Here is a 13,020-nt window from a genome sequence, read left to right as displayed (position 1 = left end):
AGTCACAAATCAACGAGGGGCAGACAGCACAACAGAAAAATGGGCAGCATACTTGACTGTGCCTGTCACAAAAGAGAAAAAGAAAAAGCATTGAAAAGAAATCTACGTAAATGATAACTGTTTTTATCTTGGAGTTTTGGGACAATGGGTGATTTTATTTTCTCTACGGTTTTCTGAGTTTTCCAACATTTTACAATAAACAGGTGTAAGATAATCAGAAAAAAGGTTGTAAATAAGTTCCTGACACAGAAAATGGTTAGTAAACGGTAGCTGAGGTCTTTTCCATTCAGAATACAAGAAAAAGAAAGTAAAACTTATTGTTAATCTTACCACCCAGAGAAAAAACGCTGTTTACACTTTGGTTCATTTTTTTTACAAATTTACAAAAATGGGATCATGGTATTTGGCAGTGTACTTTTTAAATACATGTACCAGGAGCATCTCCATGTCAGGAATTCTTCTTTTATACATCACTTTCAGTAAGTCTATAGTGTTATGCATGCATACTGTCTATTTAATCATTCTCTTTCTGTGGACACTTAGTTTTGTTGCTCTTTTGTTGTTGTTATTCGTTTTTCAGTATTCAGTGCTGTGCTGAATTCTTTGGTGTATTGCTCTCGTGTTCCTATTGTATATTCCGTGACTGTGGTATACGGATCTTTCCCACTTATTGGACGGACCAGCTAGTATGTGTATGCTCGTGTGTGAGCAGGTTTGTCTGTCTGTCTATATGTAAGCTAATGACTCAGTAACATGAAGGCAGTCTAAGCATGTTTTTGTGGTGGCAGGCTATGCTGTGTGTGAAAGTCTTATCTGATGTGCGGTCACAATTGCTCCTTGTCTGTGCCTTTTGTGTGACCCTGTTTCTCCTGGGATTCCTTTTCTACTTTGTCTACTCCATGTATTGTGTGCCTCATTCATTCCACTTCACCACCCACTTAGAATGTGGCAAACTTATTTACAGTTGCTAAGCCAGGCTGTTCAAGGAGTTAAGTGAAGCAAAAATGTACTCTGCTGTACACACACACACACACACACACACACAACTATGCCAATAAAAGTTTTGGGAAAATTATTTCAAAGTCTTGACATTGTGCTACTTGGTAAGGCAAGTTCCCCCACCCACTCCCCCTCAAACATAAGAGGTATTGATTTCAAAGCCTTGAAAAAGGAAAGAAAAAGGATGGAAATATCCTGCACACGATTACCAAAGCAAGACAGAAAGGGACAGGGCTTGGGGGAAAAAAAATGCCTAAATTTTCCTAATACTTTTCTGGCTTAGAAGAACAAAAACAATAGAATTATGAAAGCATGTCAGTCACATGCGGGAGCATGGACCCCAGTCTGACCCACTTTGGTGGCAGAGTGGATGGATTCTTGGTGAAAAGATCGCAGCTGTGTCACAAGTCCTCAGTCACCCTCTATCATATCACTCTGAAATAATTCATTTATTTATTGTCTCTTTTTCCCCATTACAATATATTCTTGAGATCAGGGACTGCTCTCCATTTGCGTATGATGTATCATCAGCAGAACCTATCCTAGTTCTTGGCATGTAGTAATATTTGTAGGATGCATGAATGAAGGAATGAAAAAAAGGATGAAGGCATTAAGTGGGTTAACTCAAATACCTAAAGAAATATTTTTGGCTAATAACTAGAGGATATGAGATTAAAACTCATGTCTATGCTGCCTTCTAACCATTTATATCCTTGAATTTTGATAGCTATGGAGTTAACTTCTGCAGACTCTTAATAACTGGATAGTGAAGATTCTTAAACATAGACTTCTATTAATTTCCTAGGAGCACATGGAATTTGTCCTGGTTAGTATAAAACAAAGATCTCCATAAAACAAAAGTTTTGAGTATTAGATAGTAGATTCTTAGATGCTTCCCTATTGTGGACTGCGATTGAGGTTGGCTTTTAGCTAGAAGAAAGATAATAGGAAGTAAAATTTCTGTTTATATTACCATAGGTAAGCTCAAGTGGATTTTAAGAACCATCTTACAATAAAACACATACATATGCTAAGGTTATTAAAATAGAAATGTAAGATGAAAAAGTAACTTAGATAGAAACGTTAAGTATTGAATATGCCCAAACAAAAGATAATATCGTTGCTGTGATTTAAGTCTGAGCTTCCTTACTGATACATAATTCTCAAAGAAGACAAACTTAATTTTCAGTTACTGAATTCCAAAATGAAGACATTTTGTGAGCTTTTCTGAGTAGTGGAGTCACAGTTTGGACGTGGCCTTCGTGTCTTTCACAGGATCACCCAGTATACTCCATACCAGCCAGAAGTGTCTCAGGGGAGACTGGAGAGCTTGCTCAACTATCAGACCATGGTGTGCGACATCACAGGCATGGATGTGGCCAACGCCTCCCTGCTGGACGAGGCCACGGCGGCGGCAGAAGCGATGCAGCTGTGCCACCGGTGAGGGGCCCACGGGGCGGGGGGCTTCCTCCCGTGCCTCCTGCCGCGCAGGGGGTCTAGCCCCGTCCGTGCCCAGTGACTCGTCTCTCACACACAGTAGCATCATACCAGAGAACAAAACAGTCTCAGAGAATTGTTTACCCTCTAACACACGTAAGAAAAACACTGGGCTCTCCTCATCCGTAGTGTTAAGTTCGGGGTGTTTCAGCAGCTCTGAGAGAGCGTCAAGCTCCCCTCTCTCTGCGCCATCTTCTGTGTGAGGCCTTTGTCCTCATGGTCACAGGATGACTGCGGGGGCTTTAACTAAGACCTCTGCACCCAGGAAGAAGGAAAGGGGCACGGGTACTGCTAGCTAAATAAGTCCTCTCGAAAGAGTTTTTTGGGAAACTTCCACTCAGCAACTTTATGCTTCATTGACCACCTGTACCTACAAGTGGCCTGGGGAAATGCAGTTTTTATTAGATGGGCACCTTGCTGCCCCCTATGTATTGGGGTTCTGTTACTATTGGTAAAGGGGAAAATGGATATTGGGTAGGAACTGGCAATCTGTATTTAGATACACAAATACCATCTTTCATGAAGCATATTGTTTTAGGCTGTATTTAAATGTTTTATACCTTGTTTTCTTGTGAGAAGATTTGCTTTAGTCAGCTTTCTAGGACATGGCTTTTATTGACTACCGGGTAGTACTCATTTGCATGAAAGTACCACAATTTATGTAACCTCACCTCTATTGTTACACATTCACTTTGTGGTTTTTTTTTTTTTTTTTTAAGATTTTATTTATTTGACAGAGAGAGAGGCAGCGAGAGATGGAACACAAGCAGGGGGAGTGGGAGAGGGAGAAGCAGGCTTCCCGCTGAGAAGGGAGCCCCATACGGGGCTCGATCCCAGAATGCTAGTGTCATGACCTGAGCCGAAGTCAGACACATAATGACGGAGCCACCCAGGCGCCCCTACACTTTCACTTTGATACCGTCTTTTGCTGTTACCGATGCTATTGTTTTACATCTTTAGAATCAGTTTTGTCAAAAGTTCTGATTATTTCCTGAGGATGTATTTCTGGAAGTAGAATTGCTGGGTCATGGTATATAGTTAACAATTGCTGTCTAGTTCCTCACCCTCCTTTGTTCTTGGCCTTGTGAGTACATTTGAGCTTGCCTCCCTGATAGCGTTCTCATGTAGATGTCATCTGGTTGGGAAATCTGCCCATATTCATGGTGTATCTGTGAGGTTTTGTGCCTCCAGCTCTGAATGCCCATGTAACTCTCTTTCTTGATTCCAGAGACTTAGGGATGGTTAAATTGGTTCTGGTACCAATTCCAATGTGTGCATGGAGGTTTTCCCCACACCAGCAAACGATTCTTTGACAGCAGCAGGGTGTCCAAGAATTCAACTCAATTCTGACACAATCTATCTGGAGATAGCATCAGATTCCAAGGGTTAAGGGTTCAGTCTTATGAGAGTGCCCTGCCCCCCCACCTCACTCCACTGCACCCCACTTCATATGCCAGTGGCAAGCCCACATTATTTCCTTTGCTTCTGAGTGCCTGGCTATAAAGCAGAGGTTTCCCAGGACTCCCTCCTCAAGTTCAATTAATTTGCTAGAGTGACTCACAGAACTCAGAGAAACATTACTAACTAGTAATCACCAGTTTATTATTAAGGGAAAAAACAGGAATAGCCAAATGGGAGAGACATATAAGGCAAGGTATGTGGGAAAGGCATGGAGCATCCATGCTCTCTTAGAGTACACCCTTCTCCTCCAATCCACGTATTCATCAACCCAAAGTTCTCCAAATGCCGTCAATTTGTCTTTTTATGGAAGCTTCATTACATAGGCAAAATTGATTAAATCATTGGCAATTGGCTATTGATTTGACCTCCAGCCCCTCTTCTGAGGTCAGGAGGTGGGACTAAAAGTTCCAACCCTCTAATCACCCAGTTGTCTCCGTTGGCAACCAAACCCCATCCATGGACATTTTCCAGAAGTCACCTAATTAACACAAAAAAAGACAACTTGACATTCTCCACAGTTAGGAAGTTTGGGGAGCTATGAGCCAAGAACTATGGATGAAGACTAAATATAAATGAAAATATGAAATATTTTGATATTTGATATATTAAAAATTTGGTCGTGACCGAATATATATTTCTTATAAATCACAACATTGCAGTAGTGAACCCCCAACTTTCTGAGCAGGTATGGAAACCTCTGAATTTCCGGCCACAGGTTATTGTGCTTCCCAAGCAGCCTTAGCGGTGGGCTCGTGCTCTTCCTCCTTATCCTGGGTGGACAGCCAGAAAGGAATGCCTCTCTATTCTCAGGTTTTCACATTCTCATCTTATCTCCTCCTTATCCACCTTCTTCCTGCTTTCTCATCTCCCCCTGCCCCTCTTTCTAAGAGCTTCCGTTTCACGCTTGAAGAAGCCGAGGGCTGGTTGGTGGTTCAGGGGTTCTGTCCTGAACTGATTTGAGTTAATGAGCTACAGCTCTGCAAATGCTTGATTTGCTTCCTCTCTCTTAATTCTCATACCTGCAAGCCTGCGTTTAACCTGACCCTTGAAAAGCAGCCTTGTGGTTTTTATCTTTGGGAAAGCGTTCTTTAAAGTAGCAGTGTTCTGTTGCCATCCTAGGTCATTAGGCTCAGATGGCTTTTTCTCCCAGTTTATTTAGATTTACACTATGAAGAGCATTGTGCTTTGGATGATGAATCACTTTTGTATCTACCCAACTCTACTTAATCCTCTATTAGATCTATGTTTATTATAAAAATACCTGTTCAGACTGGGAAAAATATGCAAACAGTAGGGAATATAATGAAGTGGAACCTGCTGTTTCAGTCCTGTTCCATTGAGAAAGCTGTTGTTAACTGGTCTTTGTGTATCTTTCTGGGGAATTAATTGCAGAGCACAATATACACGTGTTCCTCACCCTTTTTACCCAGATGTGCTCATGATACATGCACTGTTATGTATCCTGTTAAAAAACAAAATTCAACTGACCGTATTTGAAGATCTAATTAGCTTTATTATTAAGCAATTTATAAATTGGATGGCATTCCATCTAGCAGGTATAAAGACTCCCTGAGGAGTTGTACAAAATGAAAGGTTTTTTTATAGGAAGGAGGGTGGGGCAAGAATGTGATAAGCAAAAGAAAAGATTTTTTTCAGGCAAGATCACCTTCCCTTAGGGGGAATGACAGGGGTCTTATACATTTGACCTCATCTAGCCTTTGGTGGATGGAGAAGGCCCATGTGACAGATTACGTCTTTTGTGCTTACCAGAAAATTCCTGACTCACAGGTTAGGACTGCATCTCCGGAGGAAGTTGAAACCGGAATTAGCTTAGGTATTAAGCCCTGCTTTGGTGACTGGGCCTGGCCGAAGAAACGCCATTTTGGGCCTATGGTTTTCTTAACAATCTCCATCAATTTCGTTTCTTGAAATCATGAACTTTTAGAAAACTTTAGGTCTCTTAGTAGCTGTGTGGTCCTGCCCATGTCACTTCTCTGAATCCTTTTCATATTCTGTCGAATGAGGATATTCAGTTTAGATAATGTCTAAATGCTTCTTTGGCAATAAAATTCTCAGATGTTTTTATTTCAAGAGTTACTTTTTTATTTCTACTTGTACCCAATCACTACCCTGTTTTTATTTCTTTTAACTCCTAGCATATTTAAAAATTTAAGCCAGTTTAAGATTGATTTTGCTAAATGGGGTTGGAATGGTGTTAAAAAAAAACAAACAAACCCAAATTCAGCTGAGTAAATTTGAAGATCTAATTGGCTTTATTGACTAATTTGTGAATTGGGCAGCATCCCATCTAGCAAGTAGAAAGGAGCAACAAAGGGCTACAGAAAGGGAAAGGCTTTTTTATTTTATTAAAGATTTTATTTATTTATTTATTTGACAAAGAGAGAGAGAGTATAAGCAGGGGGAGTGGCGGGCAGAGGGAGAGGAAGAAGCAGGCTCCCTGCTGAGCAAAGAGCCTGATGTGGGACTCAATCCCAGGACCCTGGGATCATGACCTGAACCGAAGGCAGACGCTTAACTGACTGAGCCACCTAGGCACCCCCCCCCTTTTTTTTAAACATCTGATGATTTAATTTTTTTTTTCAAGTTTTTATTTAAATTCCAGTTAGTTAATATCGTGTAATATTAGTTTCACGTGTAAAATTTAGTGATTCATCATTTACATACAATACCCAGTGCTCGTCACAAGTGCCCTCCTAAATACCCATCATCTGTTTAGCCCATTCTTCACCCATGCCCCTCCAGCAACCCTCAGTTTGTCATTTGTAGTAAGGAGTCTGTTTCCTGGTTTGCCTCTCTTTTTTTCCTCCCTACATTCATCTGTTTTGTTTCTTAAATTCCACGTATGAGTGAAATCATATGGTATTTGTCTTTCTCTGACTTATTTGGCTTAGCATAATACTCCCTAGCTTTATCCATGTCATTGCAAATGGCAAGATTTCGTTCTTTTTTATGGCTGAGTAATATTCCATTGTATACATATATATTGCATCTTTATCCATTCATCAGGCAATGGACACTTGAACTGTTTCCATAATTTGGCTGTTGTTGATAATGCTGCTATAAACATTGGGGTATGTGTGTACCTTTGAACCAGTATTTTTGTATCCTTTGGGTAAATCCCTACTAGTGTGATTGCTGTATAAAAGGGTAGTTCTGTTTTTAACTTTTTCAGGAAACTCCATACTGTTTCCCACAGTGGTTGTACCAGTTTACGTTCCCACCAACAGTGCAGGAGGGTTCCTCTTTATCCACATGCTTGCCAAGTCCTGTTGTTTCCTGTGTTGTTGTTGCTGATTTTAGCCATTCTGACAGGTGTGAGGTGGTATCTCATCATGGTTTTGATTTGCATTTCCCTGATGATGAGTGATGTTGAGCATCTTTTCATGTGTCTGTTAGCCATCTGGATGTCTTTGGGAAAATGTCTATTCATGTCTTCCGCCCATTTTTTACCTGGATCATTTGTTTTTTGGGTGTTGTGTATTTTGGATGCTAACCCTTTATCAGATATATCATTTGCAAATGTCTTCTCCCATCGAGTAGAGTGCCGTTTAGTTTCATTGTTTCCTTCTCTGTGCAAAAGCCTTTTATCTTGGTGAAGTTCCAATAGTTCATTTTTGCTTTTGTTTCCCTTGCCTCAGTTGACATATCTAGTAAGAAGTTGCTTTGGCCAATATTACTGCCTGTGTTCTTCTCTAGCATTTTTGTGGTTTCAGGTGTCATATTTAGATCTTTCATCCATTTTGAACTTATTTTTGTGTGTGGTGTAAGAAAGTGGTCCAGTTTCATTCTTTTACATGTTGCTGTCCAGTTTGAAAGGGAAAGGTTTTTATTTTATTTTTTTTAAGCTTTTCTTTATTTATTTGAGAGGGGGGGCAACTGTGGTGCTTGATCCCAGGACTCTGGGATAATGACCTGAGCTGAAGACATATGCTTAAGGGACTGCGGCACCCAGGCGCTCTGAAAGGGAAAGGTTTTTGAAGGTGTGTCGAGGAAGTCATAAACAAACAAAAAAGGGATTATTTAGAGCAAGGTTACTTTCCTTTGGGGACAAAAAGGGTCTTATTAGGTGAATTACCTCATTGGTGCTTACCAGGAAATTCTAGACTGACCAGTTACGATTATATTACTGGGGAAGGTAGAAACTGTAATCAGGTATGTATTAAGCTTTAGTTTGGTGACACGAGCCTAGCACAAGTGACTGCATTTTGGGTGTATGGTTTTCTTTTTAAACAACCGAAATTGGATTTCAGTAGACTTCTCATCAGTAGAATTAATGACTCATTTTTTGCACTGTGCTCAGAGTTTCCCTAAGTACCACCTTCACTTTGCATTCTTAGAAGATACTTTGATTTCTTTAATGTTCACGTTTGAATGTGATTTTCCTTTTCAACAGACACAACAAGAGGAACAGATTTTTTGTTGACTCCCGTTGCCACCCACAGACAATAGCTGTTGTCCAGACTCGAGCCAAGTAATTAATTTCATTCATATTTTGAACTCAAGGATAATATCATGCTCCTCTCTGTTGTTTCCCCCTCTTGCTTCCAAACTGGTCAGAGGTGAACCTGATTTAAATTGAGGTTGCTCAGTTTTACTTTCCCTCCCACTTTCTTCCTGAGATCTTGCTTAGTAAATAAAATGTGTCAGAATGGACAGAATACAGAAGTGGCTTTAGTTGCCTTTGCTCTATATCGAGTAACCATGTTTGTTTTTTTTTAATAAATTTTAAATATTAAAATAATTTCAGCAATGTTTTGGAAAGCTTGAAAAGTAGAGGAAAAAATGGAATTCTCACACAGTTGTTAGAGTTTATTGTGTACTCCTGCAAACGTAGTTATAGGGAATCCATATAAAACCCAGGTGTGGTATGATATAGATGAAAGCAAGTGTACCGTATTTGTTTAGTGCTGTAATCAGGTCAACACAGCACAACTATCACTTGCCAGTGTGTTTGTTTGCTTTCTTCTTGTCAGTATTGGGCAATATTCCCCAATCCCATACCACCATCCCTTCAGAAGGGGTGTTCTCACATATGATTGGAACTGGATGGTTAAGAAAGGTCTTTCTCTTTGTCTTATTGATGGTTTTCCATTCTCCTAAAACTGATCCCAGCTGAAAGTGGTGACTGCTCTGTAGTTTCAGGAGCTGGCTCTTTAGTCCTAGGAAGCCATGTTCCTGACCCTCTCAAGAGCAGGTTCTGGCAGGAAAGGGGGATGGGAGTGGTCAGGGTGGAGGAAAGAAACAGAAGCCGAGCTGCTGGAAGCACTTGAGATGGTGTGAAGGTCCGTTACAGTGGAAGGTCAGGTGTGAGATGCCGGTGTGCGTGTGTGTCAGGATGAGGTGGGGCTGGGGGGCAATGAGGAAGGACGCAGAATATGAATGCTATATATATCACTGAAAATAAATTGTAAGAGATTTTATTTTCTGTTGAAAACCAAAAGCGTGATTGCTCTTTGTCTTCTGTCTTTCCAGATATAATGGTGTTCTCATTGAGATGAAATTACCCCATGAAATGGACTTCAGTGGGAAAGATGTTAGTGGAGTGCTCTTCCAGTATCCAGACACTGAGGGGAAGGTGGAAGACTTCACAGATCTTGTAGAGAGGGCTCATCAGACTGGGGTAGGCAAATCTCTCCTTGTGGGGGTCCACAGAGGTGTGTCCCAGCTTTGAATTATGATTTTTTGATGCATCTTATTTTCCATACCTGTATCACCTGGAATGGTAGAACTCTTTCCTTCCTGCCTCCTTTTTTTCAGGTTTATTTTGTTCATTAATTCTTGGCACATAGTAAGCACTTAGTAAATTTTAAGAAAAAAAATTATTTGAGAGAGAGAGCATGAGGGGGGGGGCGGGCAGAGGAGAGGGATAAGCAGGCTTTCTGCCGAGGGAGAGCTCGATGCAGGGCTCAATCCCTAGACCCTGAGACCATGATCTGAGCCAAAGTCAGATGCTTAATCAACCGACTGAGCCACCCGGTGCCCCTCAGTAAATATTTTTGAATGGAATTCACAGGCTATGAAACAACCCTGTCTGTCTGCTTATATTGCAGAGAATTTGCTACTCTCTCACTGCTCTCAGGGGAAGGTGACAACTACTACCACTTTCTCTCTTGTGTCCTTTCTAGAGCCTGGCCTGCTGCGCTACTGACCTTTTAGCTCTGTGTATCTTGAGGCCTCCTGGAGAATTTGGGGTAGACATTGCCCTAGGTAGCTCACAGAGATTTGGAGTGCCCCTGGGCTACGGCGGACCTCATGCAGCCTTTTTTGCTGTTAGAGAAAGCTTGGTGAGGATGATGCCCGGGAGAATGGTGGGGGTAACAAGGTAACGCAGCTCATGTTTCTTCCCTTGGATTGTGCTTATTATTTTCCCTGTTTCTTCTGATTACAAAAGTTGTTGATTTTTCTCTGAATTTAACTGGGCCATGCACAATAATTTACAACATATTTGTACTGAAGTCATATAAGTGAATTTAATTAGGTTGACAAAAGCATTGAAAGACTGGACATTTTTGGTGTGTTTTATATTCAACCAGTTTCATTCTCAAAAGCATTATCATGCCACAGTTAGGTAAAAGACAAGCACAGTGAGAGGTACCGTGTACACATTGTAATCCACATTATTTCCCAGAGGCCTGCTACTTGTTTGTTCTAGTAATTTCTAAATGTACTTTCTTAAGTGCTTCTCACTGATACACCTCCTGAGATTGAGAATTTAGATGAATGTCATGATTATTACTGGGGAATTTAGCATGATCTTTTAGGTCTTTCATAGAAGTTGAGCTTATTAGCCTAAGTGATTAGTCCATATTAGTGAATAATTTGAATTTTTGAAATGCAACTTATCACATAATAGCAAGAGGCAGCTCGCTTTTTAGAATAAAAATAAGTTTCTTCAAGTATTCTTACATTTGTTTCTTTTAGTGGTATATCTTCGCCAGACGAGATGAGACAAAGTTTTCTAATTAAAAAGAATTTAATATATTAATTATTGTCTGCTGATTTTTAAAAAAGATTTTATTTATTTATTTGTCAGAGAGAGAGGACAAGCAGGGGAAGCGGCAGACAAAGGGAGAAGCAGGCTCCCCCACTGAGCAAGGAGCCTGACATAGGACTTGATCCCAGGATCCTGGGATCATGGCCTGAGCTGAAGGCAGATGTCTAACCTAGTGAGCCACCCAGGTGTCCCATCTGCTGACCTTTTTTAAAAAGATTTTATTTATTTATTTGACAGAGAGAGAGCACAAGTAGGGGGAGTGGCAGGCAGAGGGAGAGGGAGAAACAGGCTTCCTGTTCAGCGGGAAGCCTAATGTGGGACTCCACCCCAGGACCTTGGGATTATACATGACCTGAGTCAAAGGCAGGCGCTTAACTGACTGAGCCACCCGGACACCCCTGTCTGCTGATTTTTATATTGAACTTTTTATCTTTCTGAAAAATGGACCCCAGAGCTTGATGAAATAAAGGATAAGACTGTTGAATTTTTTGTTTATCCAAATTCTTCTTAAAAAAATTTTTAAATACTTTATTTTTAAGATTTATTTATTTGTCAGAGAGAGAGAGAGAGTGAGCGAGCACAAGCAGGGGGAGCGGCAGGCAGAGGGAGAAGCAGGCTCCCAGCTGAGCAAGGAGCTGGACTCGGGACTCCATCCCAGGACTCTGGGATCATGACCTGAGCCGAAGGCAGATATTTAACTGACTGAGTCATCCAGGTGTCTCCCAGTTCTTCCTTCCTTTCTTCCTTCCTTTCTTTCTTTCTTTTTTTTTTTTTCAGATTTATGTATTTGAGAGAGAGAGAGAGAGAGCATGCACGAGTGGGCGGGACAGGGAGAGAGAATCTCAAGCAGACTCCCACCCTGAGTGAGGAGCCTTACTCGGGGCTCAATCCCATGACCGTAAGATCATGACCTGGGTCAAAACCAAGAGTCAGTTGCTTAACTGACTGCACCACCCAGGTGCCCCTATCCAAATTCTTAATTGTATTAGGAAAGAAGGAAATTTTTTCTTAGAGATAAGTGGTAAGATTATTAACATTGTTTTTTTAAGTTCTTAAATCCCAGGTAACATACAGTGTAATACTAGTTTCAGATGTGTAACTTATTGATTCAACACATTCTTTTTCTTTGTAGCCATACAGTTGCTTTAGGTTCCAGTGCAGAAGTTGATTCCTTTGTCAGATATTCCCCTTCTTTCTGTGTCTGCCGAGATGCTCATAGTGAAATTTAATTTTTCCTAAACTTAATTTTAAATTGAATCCTCATTCACCATCATTATATTAGTCTGGGTAATTCCTGGGAAGTTTCCTTTCAAGGTTGCTAGTCTTATTGTGTATATCTCAGTTCCTTCCTCAAAGTATATATTAAAAATTAGTAGTCCTATTTAGAACAGGATGGCTTAGGAATTGTTTCTTTATGGCCTTGCAGCCAAATACATTTTCCGGGTTCCCTTCAAGCTGGGAAGGAAAGAAGCAGGTCCATTTGTGACCACCCTTGGTGCTATGAGCATATGTATTAACTGGATGTTTTATTCTCGGTCCAGAGATGCCACTGGGAAAGAAGTGTATCGTCTTGCTCTTCAAACCAGGGAACAACACATCCGGAGAGACAAGGCTACTAGCAACATCTGTACAGCCCAGGTAGATTACATGCGTGCCCTTCTCACAGAATCCTTCATAATCTACGGAAATGAGCTGCTCATGCATTCACTCAATTGTTCGTTCATTCATTCATCACCTGCTGACCAGTGTGTACATCAGAAGGGGTGTGAGCTTATTGGTACAGAAGCCCCGTGGTCTTGTCAGAACCAAAATACAATGTATTTTCCTGGAGCTCTGTATGGATATATGTCATACTTCAGTGTTTCTAGCATTCTTGGCCATCAGGCAGATCCATTATGCATAGTGGGCGATTGGGCACCTTCTCTTAGGGTTGAAATGAAAGCTTTGTAGGAATGTGGTGAGGCAATGTGACTATGCTTGAGGGGACGACTAAGATTGACCGGTTGGTGGTGGTCAGGGGTACTCTTACTGGGGGCTCAGGACAGGCA

General features: G+C 40.9%; 1 protein-coding gene across 1 annotated transcript in view; it reads left to right on the top strand.

Annotated features, from left to right (window-relative positions):
• GLDC (glycine decarboxylase) overlaps positions 1-13,020 on the top strand; it is a 98,756-nt gene that overhangs the window by 23,353 nt on the left and 62,383 nt on the right. The window contains exons 4-8 of the mRNA XM_040632315.1: positions 2,275-2,439; positions 8,372-8,449; positions 9,451-9,598; positions 10,104-10,300; positions 12,514-12,610. Coding sequence (XP_040488249.1) covers positions 2,275-2,439; positions 8,372-8,449; positions 9,451-9,598; positions 10,104-10,300; positions 12,514-12,610 — 685 coding nt within the window. The remainder of the gene's footprint in view (positions 1-2,274; positions 2,440-8,371; positions 8,450-9,450; positions 9,599-10,103; positions 10,301-12,513; positions 12,611-13,020) is intronic.

The sequence above is a fragment of the Ursus maritimus genome, unplaced genomic scaffold, assembly GCF_017311325.1.
Source record: "Ursus maritimus isolate PB19 unplaced genomic scaffold, ASM1731132v1 scaffold_17, whole genome shotgun sequence".
Classification (NCBI taxonomy): Eukaryota; Metazoa; Chordata; class Mammalia; order Carnivora; family Ursidae; genus Ursus; species Ursus maritimus.
The sequence above is the reverse complement of the archived record's forward strand: the minus strand, read 5'-3'. Positions and strand labels throughout refer to the sequence as shown.